Source organism: Saccostrea echinata, unplaced genomic scaffold (genome assembly GCF_033153115.1).
Source record: "Saccostrea echinata isolate AGI-Se365-2 ecotype Australia unplaced genomic scaffold, CSIRO_AGI_Sech_v1 ptg000009l, whole genome shotgun sequence".
NCBI classification, from domain to species: Eukaryota; Metazoa; Mollusca; class Bivalvia; order Ostreida; family Ostreidae; genus Saccostrea; species Saccostrea echinata.
In genome coordinates, this window is record NW_026889758.1 from 30,992,501 (window position 1) to 31,009,145 (window position 16,645).

The 16,645-nt window shown below is 35.4% G+C and overlaps 1 protein-coding gene across 1 annotated transcript in view; it reads right to left on the reverse strand.

Moving 5' to 3' along the window:
• The window catches only part of LOC133182204 (B-cell lymphoma/leukemia 11A-like), a 38,478-nt gene extending 35,884 nt beyond the window's left edge, over positions 1 to 2,594 (reverse strand). Inside the window, exon 1 of the mRNA XM_061316958.1 lies at positions 1,751 to 2,594. Within this exon, the coding sequence (XP_061172942.1) occupies positions 1,751 to 1,802 (52 nt within the window). The 5' untranslated portion in view covers positions 1,803 to 2,594. The remainder of the gene's footprint in view (positions 1 to 1,750) is intronic.
• Between the last annotated feature and the right edge of the window lie 14,051 nt (positions 2,595 to 16,645).

Here is a 16,645-nt window from a genome sequence, read left to right on the forward strand (position 1 = left end):
CGTCCCTCTGAAATTTACAAATATTTTTTTCAGAGTGCTTTTAATTTCATCTAATTCTTAAAAATTTTGATTGTTAAACAGAAATTAAAAAAAAATATACTGAACTTATCAAATATGAAAATTACCTAAAAAAAAAAAATCCCCATTTTGAGTATATTTATCTGTAACCCTCGTTGAACCTTTCAGACATATCGTGGCCTTGAATGACCTTTAAAAAAAGTTTTGTGTCCTTCGAGTCAAGTTTTATTGATCAGTCTGTAAATTTTTCCCCCTCAAATTTATTGCACCTGAGCAACCAGTTAGATTTAAAAATTCTAGGCAACCGTGTCTTTGCACAACATTTAACAAGAAAATTATCACCGTAAATATATAGACATCAAACACATGCAAACGTACACTGCATCGAGGGATTTTCGCACACATCAACAACTTCAGAATTTTTAGTCTTTGTTCCTTGAAATGAGGTTAAGTGCACCAACAGTGGTCGTATGGACGACTTAACCACTCATCGCTGCCTATCATGAACAGGACTCTTTTTCTATACTAATAGCACTACATTATTCAATATTTACAACATTAGTCTTAAATCATAACTTTTTAATATATATATATATATCCTCATACCAAAAATAATAATAGTAAAAATAAATATAATAAAATAAAAATTAAAAATAATACATCGAAATCACAATTTAACAAAACACGGAATAGATCTTTTAAAACTAAAATAAAGAATGAAGAAAAATAATAACCAATACACTTTATACAGGTTTATAAACTACATGTATGATTATAATGATAATAATAATAATTATTATTATTAAATAATTATGAATCAAATTTAAAAATAAAAGAATACAATTTTTGAATGACCTGAAAATTTCCCCCCTAAAAAATTTAATGACGATAAGCCTCAGGAAATTCTTCATTCGACAAATAAGGTATTTAAAACTATATTTAATTTGTTTATCATTACGTTTTATTGATTCTAATAAAAATACAAATAAAACTATTCTTGATATACTTACTCCGTAATATTCTTTCAATATAATCCCTCTCTTATTTATAAATCCTAATTCATAAGATGTGGACTCGGATCGAACACATAGTACCTGTTGTCGCAAACCGTTAGTTTCACCCCCATTCGGAATTTTCATTGGCTAAACGATCATTTTCATGAAGAATATGATGCTTGCTTCATTAGGTGTTCAAGCTCTAACACTTTCCAAATGTTTTGCCTCAAAATTATTCTTAAATTTTGATACATGCAAACACCTTATCCACCTATTTTACCTTGCTTCCAATGACAAACAGATCCACGAGGATTTAGTTTCACTTTGTTTACATGCTATTTTTAACCAGGTGAATTTTAACACTGTACATATTCTTAAACAATATAATCTTAATGTATTCATATCTTTATATCTGTTGTTAAAAAAATCTAAAAGTTAAAAGTCTTAAAATGTTGGGAGGATGCTCACGTCTTCCGGAAGGTCCAAAGTTATTTCACTTTGTTGCGGACACATATTGACCAAATGTCTGTTACAAATTATTCATTTGAAATAAAAATGTTAACATGTTAATGTATCTATTTTTCCCAAATAAGTTTTTTCCCCCTGCCTATATCATTTTAAAAATTATATATGTTTGCCAAAAAGTGGACATTAAGTGTCCCTTGCCTATATATTATGAAAAGAAAACATATTCATGACAGAAAAGTTTCTGTAAATCAAAAGTAAATTGTACTCACGTGTTTCCAGAGTCTTTCTCTGTTGTGGCCGGCCTTGTTTTCGCCGTGACATGATGTTGGTAGGTTCATTAAAGCGGTGATCCTCACGGGTTTTCTATATCTGGACAAAGACTATAAACAAAGATGGCGGACAGTTTGCGCAGATTCATGGGAAAGCATAGGTCTGCACCTGCTAAATGCTTTTTTACTTATCCGTTGCGTGACTTCTATCCTTCTGTCTTTCACTTTACTCCATCGGGTCGCGAACCGACAAACCAAAGGTTATGTGAGGTCACGAAAAGCCACTGACCGACACAGCGTATCAGAACAAACAAATGACCAAGTTATAGGTAGACGGATCTATCGATTCATTTACACCTTCAGAATTCCCAATCAAGAAATTTGTTGGCCGCTGATGACCATAACTGATTAACACGTAAAGGAAAAAATAGATATCAAAACATCTAAATGTCAAAGAACAAATAAAGTTTAAGGCGATATGGCATACACATGGCGAAGTAAAGTTCCTCGACAACTGGATGGTGTGTATACAAGTCAGCGACTCCTGACCACGTATAAAGAGTGTTAACGAAGAATATTCAGTGTACCGCGTCAAGCAATGATTTTCCAACAAGATAGCACATTTTTGTTTAAAAAAGTAACCGCTGGATGTCGTCAGATCTCCGTGAATGCTGCGGTCAAATGATGCGTGGTCGTCGTAATGTGGGTTACATGCGAGTGACCCCGCCGACCGGCATAGTCTATTCTAGTGAGGGGGTGAAAGGTTTGCGCAACGTTACGTGAATTTACATCATGGGCAGTGTGTTTTTTTTTTCTCGGAAGGCACTGCAGAAGGGTTACAATTTAGCTGCTGGTGTCGTTTTTCCGGCAGTTACAAATATCCTAAATGGCTAATGCTATCAAAGAAAAAAGGTGTTTGTATATACCGGACATATCGTGTTTAAATCTACATATACACAGGTCAATAACCTTTCGGTCATATATTTGGACGAAACATAAGGCACGATGGACTGTAGGGAAACATAACCTCATTAATAGAAAGAATACTCAACAGGTTAAATAAATAAAGAATTAAATTAAAAAAAAAACTTCCTGATCTCAAGACATGACAGAGGCTATTATAGTCTCAATTTAACAATAACAGAAAATAAAACCAAAAATCAATAATTCTTTGTTTTCCCTATCATTTGAAAAAATAAGCGAAAAGCCATCGTTGGTGATTACTGTCAGATTTTGAATGTCCACTGGCAATTGGCAATGACGGAAAGGTAGTATTTATTGAATAGACGCATGTTGGGGAAAGATAACTGACTTGTCGAGCCTTTACAACACGTTATGACTGGTCAAGCGGTCACCTAAGGACACCGCACTTTAATCATCAACAGATGTGTTTATGCAGTCTCTCGCAATTCAAGGACGCCTCCACCGTCGACGCACAGCCGACCAATCGCCTGCGGACTTTGTGAGGTTGACCTCAAATGACCAGCCGCCCGGACGATACTCAATTGCTCTTTTTCCCGTGTTTAAAAAGAAAAGTTTGTTGCTTTAAGTCCTGTCGAAACTGACCTATAAGCCATGTACACTAAAATCAAAACAAAGTGCGATATGATTTATCTAAACAAGTACAAGGGAAATAACACTTATGGACAAATACATAAGCAAGTATAAGTTATTTCCCAGACAGTGAAAACATTTCGTCTGTGAGATGCAATCTTTTAACACACACAAAAATTATCATTTTCATACCTTTTCGGAAAAATCACAAGTATATATTTCAAATACGCAATATATTCTGATATATAATTATAGTGTCCAAGTGATTATTAGACAATATAATCAACGTTACCCAAAATTGTCGGAAGTTAATACTGTACCACTTCAGCTGATAATAAATGCAAGATTCTTTGTAGTTAAAAAAATTAATAGGGTCTTTTATACATGTACAGAACAAGTTTCAGTATCCTGATACCCTCAAAATTTTCAAAGTAAGAATATTTTTGCAGATAGTATTTAGTTTGTGCAAATAATAAACGGAAATCTTAGAATTAATAAGAATGGCAGCAGAAATATGTGCAAACATGTGAAAATAATTGATTTTTCTAAATCAGGGGCTGGGGTTTGTACTTTCTCATTTCGAGTGAAAAAATAAGAACATACTTTAAATTACTTTAATTCACTTTAGGCTTTCTGCAGATAACAGTCAATATCATCCGTAAGTATGTGCAACGAGAGGTTTTTGATGGAACTGTTAGCTCTTTTGGTTTGTACGTACATGTTAACAGAAAGGAAGAGAAAAGTTGCATACGGTGTAGAAATAACACTTTTCCAGAATAATATGTCCCGATGTTTTCTAGCCTTGTACCAAGTCTTGTTGCAAAATTGTAGGAGGATTGACATTTTGAAAGTTTTTTTTTTTAATAATCTTTTAAAGTAAATACGGTAGCACCGACAACTTGTCAATGAATTGTGTGTCTTGTTAAAGTATGCTTGTGCAGGTATTATTGAAATCATACCAAAAATGTAGGTACAGAGTTAATAAATGTACATTATTCCACCAGTTAAATATTTACCAGTTAACAATATACAGTTAAAGTATATCATTGAGGGAGTAAGCAAGATTCCAGTTCCCCAAGAGCAAGTCTAATTCCCGAGGCGCAGCCGAGGGAAATAGGCTTGCTCGAAGGGAACTGGAATCTTGCCGACTCCCTCAATTATATACTTTAACTGTTTTATTATACCGATGCCAAAATTAAACTATTTTCAAAACCCGTGACTGCAATTCTGTTTTATAATTCATGTTTTTATGATAATATTCATGATTTTATTTGGAACATATTGGTACTTTTCCTACGATTAAAAGAAATTGCTAGGGGTTTCCGAATAGGTATGTATCAGTTCATCAAATTGACGCACCTTTTTGCAGCTAGGGAATCAGTCCATTTACGGTGATTTTCAGGGAAGCAGCAAAATATATCGATTTACTCTTATATAGTGAAAATTCAGTGGAGGTATAATAAAATAAATAAAATTATTTTCTACTTTCCTAATTTTGGGTAACCAAGTTTTCCATTCGGACAAGTAAAAAATTGAGATCCTTATGTCTATCCCCGAACACAAGAGGATGAGCTCCTTTTAAGTTTTATTAGCTTTTCTTACCGAATGTCCAGCAAGTACTGTTTTCTTAAATGTCCTTTAAAAATTACTCATTAGGCCTAAGACCATAAACCGAGAGCAGACTTAAGTCCAATTTTCAGATTGCTTTAATTTTTAAAATAATATATGATTAGTAATAAAAGTTAAGAATTTTTTTTATTACGATTTTGTATTTGAATAAGGAAGAAACTTGCAAGTTACTTCTAATCTTAACTATGTATGTGAAATAAAATCAAAGTTATTCAGAGTTGAAATATTGAATCGAGGTGTAATCATCAAGTCTGTTCTCATTTTATGGTCTTGAAGCCAGATCTCGCGGTGTATTCATCTGCACATTGTTCCCAGCTATTGGACGTTTCCTACCTCCACCTCGTATATATCAAGTGTTACAAACGATATGTACATGTATTACAATCATTCATACAATTATTTTGGTTGGTCTACTTGTGTAGTTTTATTGAAATTGGACCAATACGGCGCGAGGAGTAACTCCATTCATCTATAAAATACAGATGATTTATCATTTCGTGAATAGTTACGACCGCCTTTTCAATTTGAAAACGATGATTTCTTGCAGCAATGTGACTTACTTACTGTTAAAAAAAACAAACCGGTATCATAAGTTATCAACTGTTAAGGAGGTTGGATCCTGCTATCAAAAGTAGTGAGAATTTTTTTAAAAGTATATTTTTAGAATCTACACACATAGCTTAATGAAAATCAAAACAAAAAAAGGGGGTTAATGCGCTTCTTTTGGCACTACAAAGCATTTAGTATGAAATTTTTGCACTGTAATTACGTCCGACATAAAAATCAATTTTTCAAAGTTTTTCCTCCAATATTTTTTATTTAAATAAATTACTGGAAAACGCACAGTCATATTTCGTCTTTAATAGACACATTAAAACTTGTGACAACTAAAGTTTCAAATTACTTCACATGGTCAATAATTTGACCTTTCTGCACTCAAAAATGTCATTATTCTGACATTACAAATTTAACAGGCAATAAAATCATTTGAAAGTAATAACATTTTACTGAAGATGAATGGTTAAAAGTATTTTTTAGATTCAGAAAATAAAATTAAAACTGGGGTCTGTGATGTTAATTTTTAGATATTACTAGAAAAGTATTAATTTTAACTTAGATTGGGGCTATTTTTTCCCCAGGATTTTAACAATATATTTGCTATATTTGTCACTTTTGATGAAAGAATTAATGACAGTTTATTAAATATGTAATATAGGGCCAGTGTACAACAGTTCATGGCACAAAATAACTCTGTGTGCAGGATGCATGGAAAAATAGGAATCCAAACTTAACAATACTTTAAATACTTCGAAAGAGAAAAAAATGATCATTTTCTTCTAAAAACCTTCCCTGTGGGACGTGGAGACCGGTCCTTCGGATGAGACCGTATAAACCGAGGCCCCGTGTCGCAGTAGGTGCTGGCACGAAAAAGACCCCTTACTGCTCAATGGCCGTAAGTGCCGAGTATAGGACAAAATTTGCAGTTCTCCACCGGCAAGTGGTGGAGTCTCCATATGAGTGAAAAATTCTCGAGAGGGACGTTAAACAACATACAATCAATCAATCAATCTAAAAACCTTCCGCCATATAATATAGTTCCTCACTTAATGCTTTTGGTATGGAATTTAATCATGTTTTATTTTTAATATAGTTTAATTGGCATTGTAGAATCCAAATTTATTGCAAGAACTAAAATATCATGCAGAAATTTTGAAATAGAGATCAAGAAAAAATTCTGCTCAAAAGGTCAGGAGCGAACCTCTTTAATCACAAGAAATCCACCCATCTAACTCTGAACGAGGCTTGAAGAAAAATAAAATGAACCGGGCTTGCCTTTTAATATCACAATTTCTTTAATTTTTTTTCTGATTAGGCAGGATTTTATGAATATTAATGAGAAATAAATCACGTGGGATCAACCGTAAAGAAACTATACACCATATATGAGGAATGCCCCCTCCCCAGATTTGCAGTCATTTATGCTTTCAGAGAAATTGCAGTGGACATTCTCTTCTACGATTATTTTTCTACAAAAATCATATGGCATGCTTGTCTTCTATCTACGTAAGCAGCGTCATTTGCCATATAATGCGGGTTTTTTTCTGCTCTGATTCTTTGAAAAATTGAGAGTCCCAGGCACAGTTCTAACGTATCTTTCCTAGGACAAAAAGGCAATAATATTTAATCAAAAGTTTCTGGAGAGTTAATTTTACATTTTCAATATCCTATCTTTTCTACTCTTGTATCAAGATTTGTTCAAATCAAATTTACATCGTAGGAGGAGTATCATTTCGAAAGATTCTTTTCAGTACCTATGGCACTACTAAATAAGAGTTTTATGCACCTTAAATTAGTACACTTGTCTACCAATTTTATTAAAATCAGTCGAAATCATTAAAAGAAATCTTATTGAAATCGGACTTAAACTGTTAGGAGATTGATTGATTGATAGTATGTTGTTTTACGTCCCGTTCGAGAATTTTTCACTCATATAAAGACGTCACCATATATCGGTGAAGCTTCAAATTTAGACCTTTACTCGACAGTCATTGAGCAGTGAGGGTTCTTTATCGTGCCAACGCCTACCGTGACACGGGGCCTCGGTTTTTAAGGTCTTATCCGAAGGACCGGAAACTTTCACTTCAAAGTGCCAAACGCGTGGCGAAGAAACAATTGCTACAGTTTCTTTAATTTTATCTTCTTTTATATAGTAAATATTACCCTACACGATCAATAATCCCTGCCTTATACCAGAACTCCTGACTCGGGGGCAATGACCTTCACAATTTTGGAAGAGTCAACCTTGCTCATCATAACCATGCACTTAATTTGACTGCTAAAAATACAGGGGAGAGAGGAAGTTCTTTAAAGAATTTATCCATTTTCACAATAAACACAATACAACTCCGTCCTAGAACCGCTGGCCCTGGGTCCATGAATTTCAAAATTTTTAAAGAGACACCCTTGCTCAACATATTCAAGCACAGAAGTTTTTCTGATTAATGCACAGGAGTAGGGAAGTAAATTTTCAAAGAATTTATGCATCTGCACTATATGCAGATTGCTCAATATAGTCCTGCCCTAATACCAGAACCCCTGACCGTGGGGCCACAAATTTCATAAATTTTGGAGCACCCTTGCTCATCTTAAGCATGCACTTAGTTTGTCTGTCTGCTTGATATACTGGGGAGAAAAGATTTTTAATGAATTTATGCATTTTCCCTATATGATCAATAGAGCCCCGCCCTAACACCAGAACACCTGACCTTGGGGCATTGGATTTCACAAGTTGGTAGAGCATTGCTTATAATAATTATGCTTACAGTTTGTTTTATGTTCAAAAGTTAAGACGACTTTTTAAAACTGCATAACTTCAGATATACTTTTAGCCACATCCCTCAGGGAGGCAAAGACTATGAAATTCACAATTTTCGTTCCCCTTTACTCGTTGATACTATATACAATAATGGCTAGTCGTTCAAGAGAAGAATCTGAAAATGTTTAAAGTTTCCGACCGAGGCGGAACGACAACGAAAACAGATAGCAAACGTTCACCTTAGTGACCAAAATATTTACGCACAGACAGACGACGGACACCTTACCATGTTCTTTGACTAATTGAGCTACATGTATACTGTATTAGAAAATCCTAGTATTTGACATTTAGATTTATTCTATTGGTTCTTTTTTTTTATCTTTACAATATAAATTAATGCATTAACATCTTAAATAACAGAAATTTGATTCTACACTATTACATGATGATTATTACATTGGAATTTCCACATTTGAGAAAAATATTCTTAAAGATATCTCTTAAGTACTTCTATTTATATCTCTCTTGCGATTCCATTTGGGTTAAAAAGGAAGCTTTGGAATAAGTCTGTTCACGTATACTTATGATCATTTTATTTTTCGGAAAACGACTTCGCTCTTGACATTCTGAGTATGCTTTATCCACATATTTCGATTTTTTTCATGCACAAACTCTTTTAAGGTTCCACTTTTTTTTGTCTAGGTGTAACGTGTCTGCCTTAACACGTAATATAAATTTCCTCTGGATCTAGTCCTCCACTCCTCAGATAGCTTGCTGAGGTATTTGATTGCTGGATATGAACTTATTTACTTTTGCAATATACGTTATGAAACTAAACGGCGACAGCGCTGGGTGATCATATAATGCCCTTTTTTGTTTTATGATATTTTGGCAAATAATCAACGTACCAAGCTAAAATTTTTAACACTTCTTTAACTTTTGTTGTTTTTTGTTCCTTATAGATTTTGTAAGCACAGAATTAATAGTATTAATTTTATCACATCAGTCCACGAACTTTTTGATAACCCCTCGTATACATATATTAGGTGCTTCCCTAGCAAGCAAGTTAACAAAATGCTTTGAATCAACTGCCTCCTAATTACCGGTAACAGGGCTTCTAACACTGTCGTTCTGCAGTGGCTTTCCCAAAGCGCCCACAGAAGCAATCAAAGCGCCAGCACGTCACTTTTTCCAGATGTGATCGTTGCTTCTGTTTTCACAAAGACTGTCTGCTTATGCAACGTAGACAAAGTTAATACTGTACAGCAAATTGCAAAGCAATATTGATTGACGAACATGCTTACCAGTATTTTACAGTCTAATTACACTGTAACTCTATTTGTCACTCCATTAACTGTATCTGACTCAATCCAGCCTTATCGAGGTTTTACATATAAATATATATATATATATATATATATATATATATATATATATATATATATATATATATATATACCGGGGCCATCTTTAAAAATTGTTTGGTTGTCCTGACTGGCTAAAAATGGCCCGACTTAAACTTTTTTTAACCACCAGGAATTTGACTACGGAATGTTCCGTATAACTGATCAATACATAGGGCTAACGGCGGATGTGATCGGTCAACAGGGGTTTCTTACTCCTGGCACCTGATCCCACCTCTGGAATTTCCAGGGATCCGTATTTTAAGCCTTCTTCTCAGAATTGTATTGTTTATAGATTTCCATCTTTGATTTCAGAAAATGAAATAACATGCCTAGTACAAATCAACTATGTAATCTGATAGATAAGGAGGAGATCGCCTGCTTTTAACTGATCTTTGGGGGGTTTTGATCAACAACTGGATCATCAAAAATCCCTTTATCAATGCCTAATTCTTCAATTTCTTCCCTTAGAGTACGATGGTTATTCATTTCGATATCACCAGAATAACTTAACTCTACCTCACCAGACATGATCTGAGGTTTAACCAACCTCACTCTGTCTACATGTATTACCTATGACCCTTTCGTACCACAAGACACTTTGCATGTAAACTCTTAACATTTTTCTACTTTTATACATCAAATGGCCCTTGCCAAAAGCTTGTTAGCTTTGGCGAAGTACCCATACGCTTGCGAGGAAAGAAAACATACACGATCTCTTGGAGAGAATCTCTGCCACCTTAATTTCTTATCATATATCGTTTTGCGCATCATTTCTCCTTTAACATTTTCCCTACAATACTGTGTGCTTCCTCTAGTTTTCCTTGAAGTAACCATGTCCATCTATCTTCTGGAATAGGCTTTTAGTACATCAATTTCGTACACTTGGTTTAGAGGTGTCGTTGCTTTCCTACCAAACATAAGGTAGTTTTGGAGAGTAGCCAGTTGTCATATTCAACCGATCTATAGACCATCATCACCTATGGTAACTACTCGTCCCAGTCTGTGTGATTTTGGTTAACAAAGGAACTCAACTTGACTTCAAGGGCCCGGTTAAACCTTTTCTACATACCATCTGATTGTGGATGGTAGGGTATGGTGTGAGTCTTTTTTATGTGCGATACCATAAGTCTCGTCTTACTAATGACGATGATATCGTCCAAGTAAATCAAACATATTTCCCAATTTAACCCTGCAAGGACTGTTTTCATCAATCTTTCAAATGTTGCACAAACCTAAGAGCATCACTTTAAATTGATGCCACCCTTTCCGTGTGGAAAAATGAGGTCTTTATTTTATCTCTGGCTTCCATTTCAACCTGCCATTATCCCATGGCTAGCTAAGTCGAGTGTCGAGAACCATGAAGCACCACTATGACTATCATGTCGTCGATCTTCGGAAGAGGGGTAGCATCTTTGAATGTAACCACATTTAATTGCCGATAATCTATACAAAATCGAGTTGATCCATCTTTCTTCTTGACTAGTACAATATCCGAGGCCAAGGGGCTAGATGAAGGTGCAATTACATTTCTTTCAAGCATATCATCCACCAACCTATCTGCTTCTTCTCTCAGGTGTACAGGTCTTGGTGACTGTTTTATTGGGCGTGCAAACCTGGTGTCAATAATATGCTTAACAACATTTATTCTGCCAAGTCCATCGTTTAAACCAGCAAACAGTCGCCCACGTGGCACAGTGGTTAGAGCGTTCGCTCTAGAGTCGCGGAGTAAGGAGTTGATCCTTACGTCGCGGGTTCGAATCCCACTGTGGGACGTGGAGACCGGTCCTTCGGATGAGACCGTATAAATCGAGGTCCCGTGTCACAGTAGGTTCTGGCACGAAAAAGATCCCTAACTGCTCAATGGCCTTGAGTGCCGAGTATAGGTCAAAATTTGCAGCTCTCCACAGGCAAGTGGTGGCGTCTCCATATCGGCGAAAAATTCTCGAGAGGGACGTTAAACAACAAACAAACAATAACCCAGCAAACAAAAAGACATATCTGGACAACAGTTTATCTACTGTCTTCTGGGTTTTTTTTTTTAGATCGATTGATTATTATTGTTTTACTCCCGAGTCGGCAATATTTCAGCCATATTTTGGCGGTTCTTTTTTTTTAGGTAGATAGATAGATGATAGATAGAAGATTAGATATAAACTTACATTCCATTTTATTTTGCTTATAACGTGTGTGGAAAGCGACGGCACTCAAAACACCATAATACAGACGAGGGGTCAGAAAGGTTAAAGTATGCAATTTATTTTGACGTCACAAACGCTGAACGCCGTGCAAATGCAATGTCATAAGCGATTGATTGATCAATGTTTTACGCCGAATCGGCATTATTTCAGTCATATATATCGGCGACATAAGCGCGAATCAAAATTGACGTTTACATTGAACAGAAGCTGTTGCAATGGCTCTTCCATTAATTGTAACTAACCCAAAGGATAATACAGGGATTTTGAAATATTATATCACATTTGCAGTCAAGATAAGGCGTTAAAAATGTAAAATATAAGCAATGAATTATTATTTTTTGAAAGATGAAGTCTCATAACTGCAACGGTTTGTGCAAACATTTTCATGACACCCTAAAGCACGTTTCTGAATGATTCAATACTTAAATATACACTGGGTGTATCACATGGTAAGCCTTCTCGGCAAATCTGGGAACTTGGGAGTTTTAAGAACTCGGAATTCCTGTGAAACGTCCTGTCCCCTTCTCTTATCTAATGCTGTTACTAAAAAATTCCAAGGAACTTTTGGAACATTTGAAATCACAAAATTTTACCAAAATCAACAACTTAAAAACTTACGACTTTTCAACTATATATACAACTATTCCCCATGATAAATTAAAGTACATAAAATGGAACTCGTAAATAACTTACCTTGTCATTGGTCATTTGCAAAATTACCTTGTCATTGGTCATTTGCAAAATTACTTTGTTAAAAAGAGAATCTGATTGTACACACAAGTACTCTGAAGTTGACAGTAAAAACATGCTCGAGTTTCTGATCGACAATATCTATGTGGTTTTGGAGACCAGGTATTCCAACAATCTATTGGAATACCCATGGGTACCAATTGCGTCCCGTTATTAGCAGACCTATTTTTGTATTCATATGAAGCAGAATTTGTTCAAAATCTTTTACGTGAAAAGAAGAAAACACTTGCTATGGCCTTCAACCCTACATTTAGATATATCGACGACGTATTGTCAATTAACAATGGTTATTTCCATTCTTATGTCGACAACGAGCTTGAGAAAAAGACGTTAATGGTAATCTAACAACAAAGCTTTATGATAAACGTGATGACTTTAACTTTTCAATCGTCAACTTCCCTTACTTATGCAGCAATATACCCTTATCACCTGCATACGGGGTTTATATCTCTCAGTTGATTAGATACCCCAGAGCATGCTTTACGTATGAACAATTTGTAAAACGAGGTAAGTTAGTGACAAACAAGTTTATGAAACAAGTATATCAGCAATCTCGTTTAAAGTCATCATTTCGTAAGTTCTATGGTCGATACAATGACCTTGTCGGCAAATACAATCTATCATTAAGTCAAATGCTGACTGACGTTTGTCATACTAATTGTAGGGCCATTATTTACACACTGAATTGTCGACGGATTTTTCCATTATTTCTCGATCATGACATGGAGCACACGGCGGGTGTGACCGGTCGGCAGGGGATGCTCACTCCTCCATGGCACCTGATCCCACCTCTGTCTTAGAGGTCCGTGTTTGCTCTGCTTCTATTTTGTAATGTTTAATGGACTTTTGAGCTCGAATACTGTTCGTTATCTCAACATATTTCTTACAATACTTTTATATACTGACACTCGAAATAGACAGAAAATACAATACCCCAAGAGTCGCCATTTTCTAAAGATGCATAATCACTTATACACCTTTTTCTGCAAGTGAGCTTGAACTTGCCCAAATAACAATAATAATAAATAATAAGGGGCAAGGTCCCAACATAGCCTCGGCTCAAAAGAAATCTTTCCGTGCCAAGAATGAGTTTCCAATTTTGTTACATTACAAGTTGCCTGAACAGTAATTATATATTTCTCTCAAAATGACCTTGAACTTGACAAAATGGCTTTGATTTCAGGTTATGAAACACCCTCCGATTATAAGTTGTCAATGCGTTTAGTATCAACTTAATATCAATATTTTTTTTTCATTAGAGAGTTACGGACCATACAGGAATTCTTCTCAAGTTACTTAAAGTCATGAAACACGACCTGGGCAAAATAAATCTAAATGCGAAGTATGACTGATTGATTGAATGTTTTTTTTATTTCCCATTCCAGAATATTTCAGTCATATAGAGACGTCACCATGTACTGGTTGATGGCTTCAAATTTAAACCTATACTCGGTCCTCAGGGCCATTGAGCACTGAGAGTTCTTTCAGTATCGCGCCAACGCTTACCGTTACAGGGGACCTCGGCTTTTAAGATCTCATCCGAAAGACCCGTGACTTTCACTTCTAGTGCCAGGAGCTGAGCGAAAGAACAGTCACTACTTCTGTTTTCCTAGGTTTAGCGCGGCGCGGGGAACGAAAATCAAACTCGGGCTCCCAAATCACGAAGCGAACATCCTACCACTGGGCTATCGTGACTTTGAACCTCCAATGTTTCTCCATGTTTTAGACAAAACACAAATCTAACATTTTTTCTGCCAGAAACCTTGAACCTGCTTAAAATGACCCTGTGGCAGTGCCAAGATTATGACACATCATCAGGTCATGGGTAATCTTGGAGTAGTAATACCTTTAAATTGTTCTCCATTAAAGAGTTACGGACCGAACATGAATTATACAGTGAAACCTGTCTTATCCGACATGCTGTGGGAAATAAAATCAATGTCGGATTAGGCAGTGTGTCGGATTATTCAGTGTTAAATATTTCTGAGCATTATCATTAGTGTCAGATGACTTAATACAAAAGAAATCATTTTTCATTAGGTTTAGACTACATGTATATTTAATTGTCAAAGTGTTTGCATAATTTGTTGTATAAAATATACCTGATTAGCATTTCTTTGAGAAACAGCGTTTGTGATAAAGCTTAAGTAACTGTAGTAATATATGATGATTTTTTTCATGGACAAAACAGATGGAACTGCCGATCGCTTCGCGATGTTGCAATTTAATTTTTACTTGCTGACAGTACAGTAGATTAAAGTAAATATTTCGTCTACCTTCTCTACACAGTGGTATTAACCCTGAAATGAATTTTCTAAAAGACACGATGCTGCCTTCAAATTGTGTATTGTGTACATGTTACACAGTAGTTCGCCGTACTCATTTTTTATTTTCATAACATGGCTTTACGAAGGACTCTGACTGCATATTTGATTTTAATTTCAAACTAAAAATCTGATTTATTCTGTAAGGTAAAGGCGATCAAAATGTCATATACTATTTTAATTTATATTCTGTCGCGTGGATGCTATTTTGTCAATGCGAGAATAAAATTGATAACTACAAAGAGAAATTATTGCCTAATTTTTGATTTCAAAAACTGTTCATTTAGTGCTTAGATAAACGCATTCAAACTCGTACGTGTAATTAACTACTCTCTAAGAAGACCAATCTTATCACCAAACGGGACGTTCATGTTACCTGGCCAGCGGCTAATTACGGTACACCAGTGTCGGATTACTCAGGTGAAATCATAAAGTAATTATCTAGTTTTGTTGACAAAAAAGCGCCGGAATTCGGAATGTACAGTGGTCGGAATATACAGTCTTTTATTCTATATAAATTATAAAGATTTTTTGGGGAATAAAATATGAGGTCGGAAAGTCCAGTGTGCCGGTTTGCACAGTGGTCGGATTGGACAGTGGGCACTGTAATTTATTTCTGCCAGTGACCTTGAACTTGCCCGAACCTTGGGTCAAGGTCAAATAACACTCAGGTCATAAACAATCTTCGTGTCAAGCAAGGACTCTTAAATCTTTTATTAGACATTGTAAGGAAACGAATGCATTTTTAAGTGACCTTGAACATGATTACCAAGGTAAAGGTCACGACACACTGGTCATAAGTAATCTATGTGAAGCATCAATTTTGAATGTTCTTCATTCAAAGTTAAGTTAACGACAAAATACGAATTTACACTTTTTTGCCATTGAACTTGCTCAAATGATGATTTTGTGTTAAAGTCGAGAGTGCTCCCAACTCCCAAGCAATCAAAAAAGAGCTTCCAATGTTTCTCCATTACAAGGTTATGATCCAGACATGATTTCACGGACAGACGGACGGACAAGCTGATTGCCTGATATGAAAGCTCTAATATATTTCTACAATTTTAAGGTTAAGTTGATCATTAGAATGGTTGAAGTTTACAACAGAAAGACCGGTTTACAGATAGGACGAAAATAATATACTCCTATAGATAATACTTTCAATCGTACTAGTAGCGCAGCCGGACAGGCAAGCTGAATAAAATGAATACTAGTCGCTAAAATTGTTATGTCTATGTTCTTTTAAGTACTCTTTGAGGAAGTATATTGTTTAAGCTTTGGTATATCACGAGGACACTGGTATGCAAACTGAAGTAAACATGGTCAACGATGCGGCCATCTTTGAAATAATGTTTGCTTGCCCTCTCCCGACTCAGGGTATAATTGTAGGGTCGGTAGGTAGGTAGGAAAATCTTTTTTCCAGAAGATTTCAACATATTTGTTGACGGGATAAAAGTAATAAAAAGAGAGAAAAAAATATCGTGTCCTGGAATGTAAAAAAAGTTTTGAGTCAGGCCATTTTTAGTCAGTTGGTCGGGAGAGGGCAACCAAACAATTTTCTAAAGATGGTCTTGATTGTATGTTGTTTTACGTCCCGTTCGAGAATTTTTTACTCACATAATATGTTATATTATAGACGTCACCATATACCGGTGAAAGGCTTCAAATTTAGACCTTTACTCGGCACTCAGGGCCATTAAGCAGTGAGCATTTTTCAA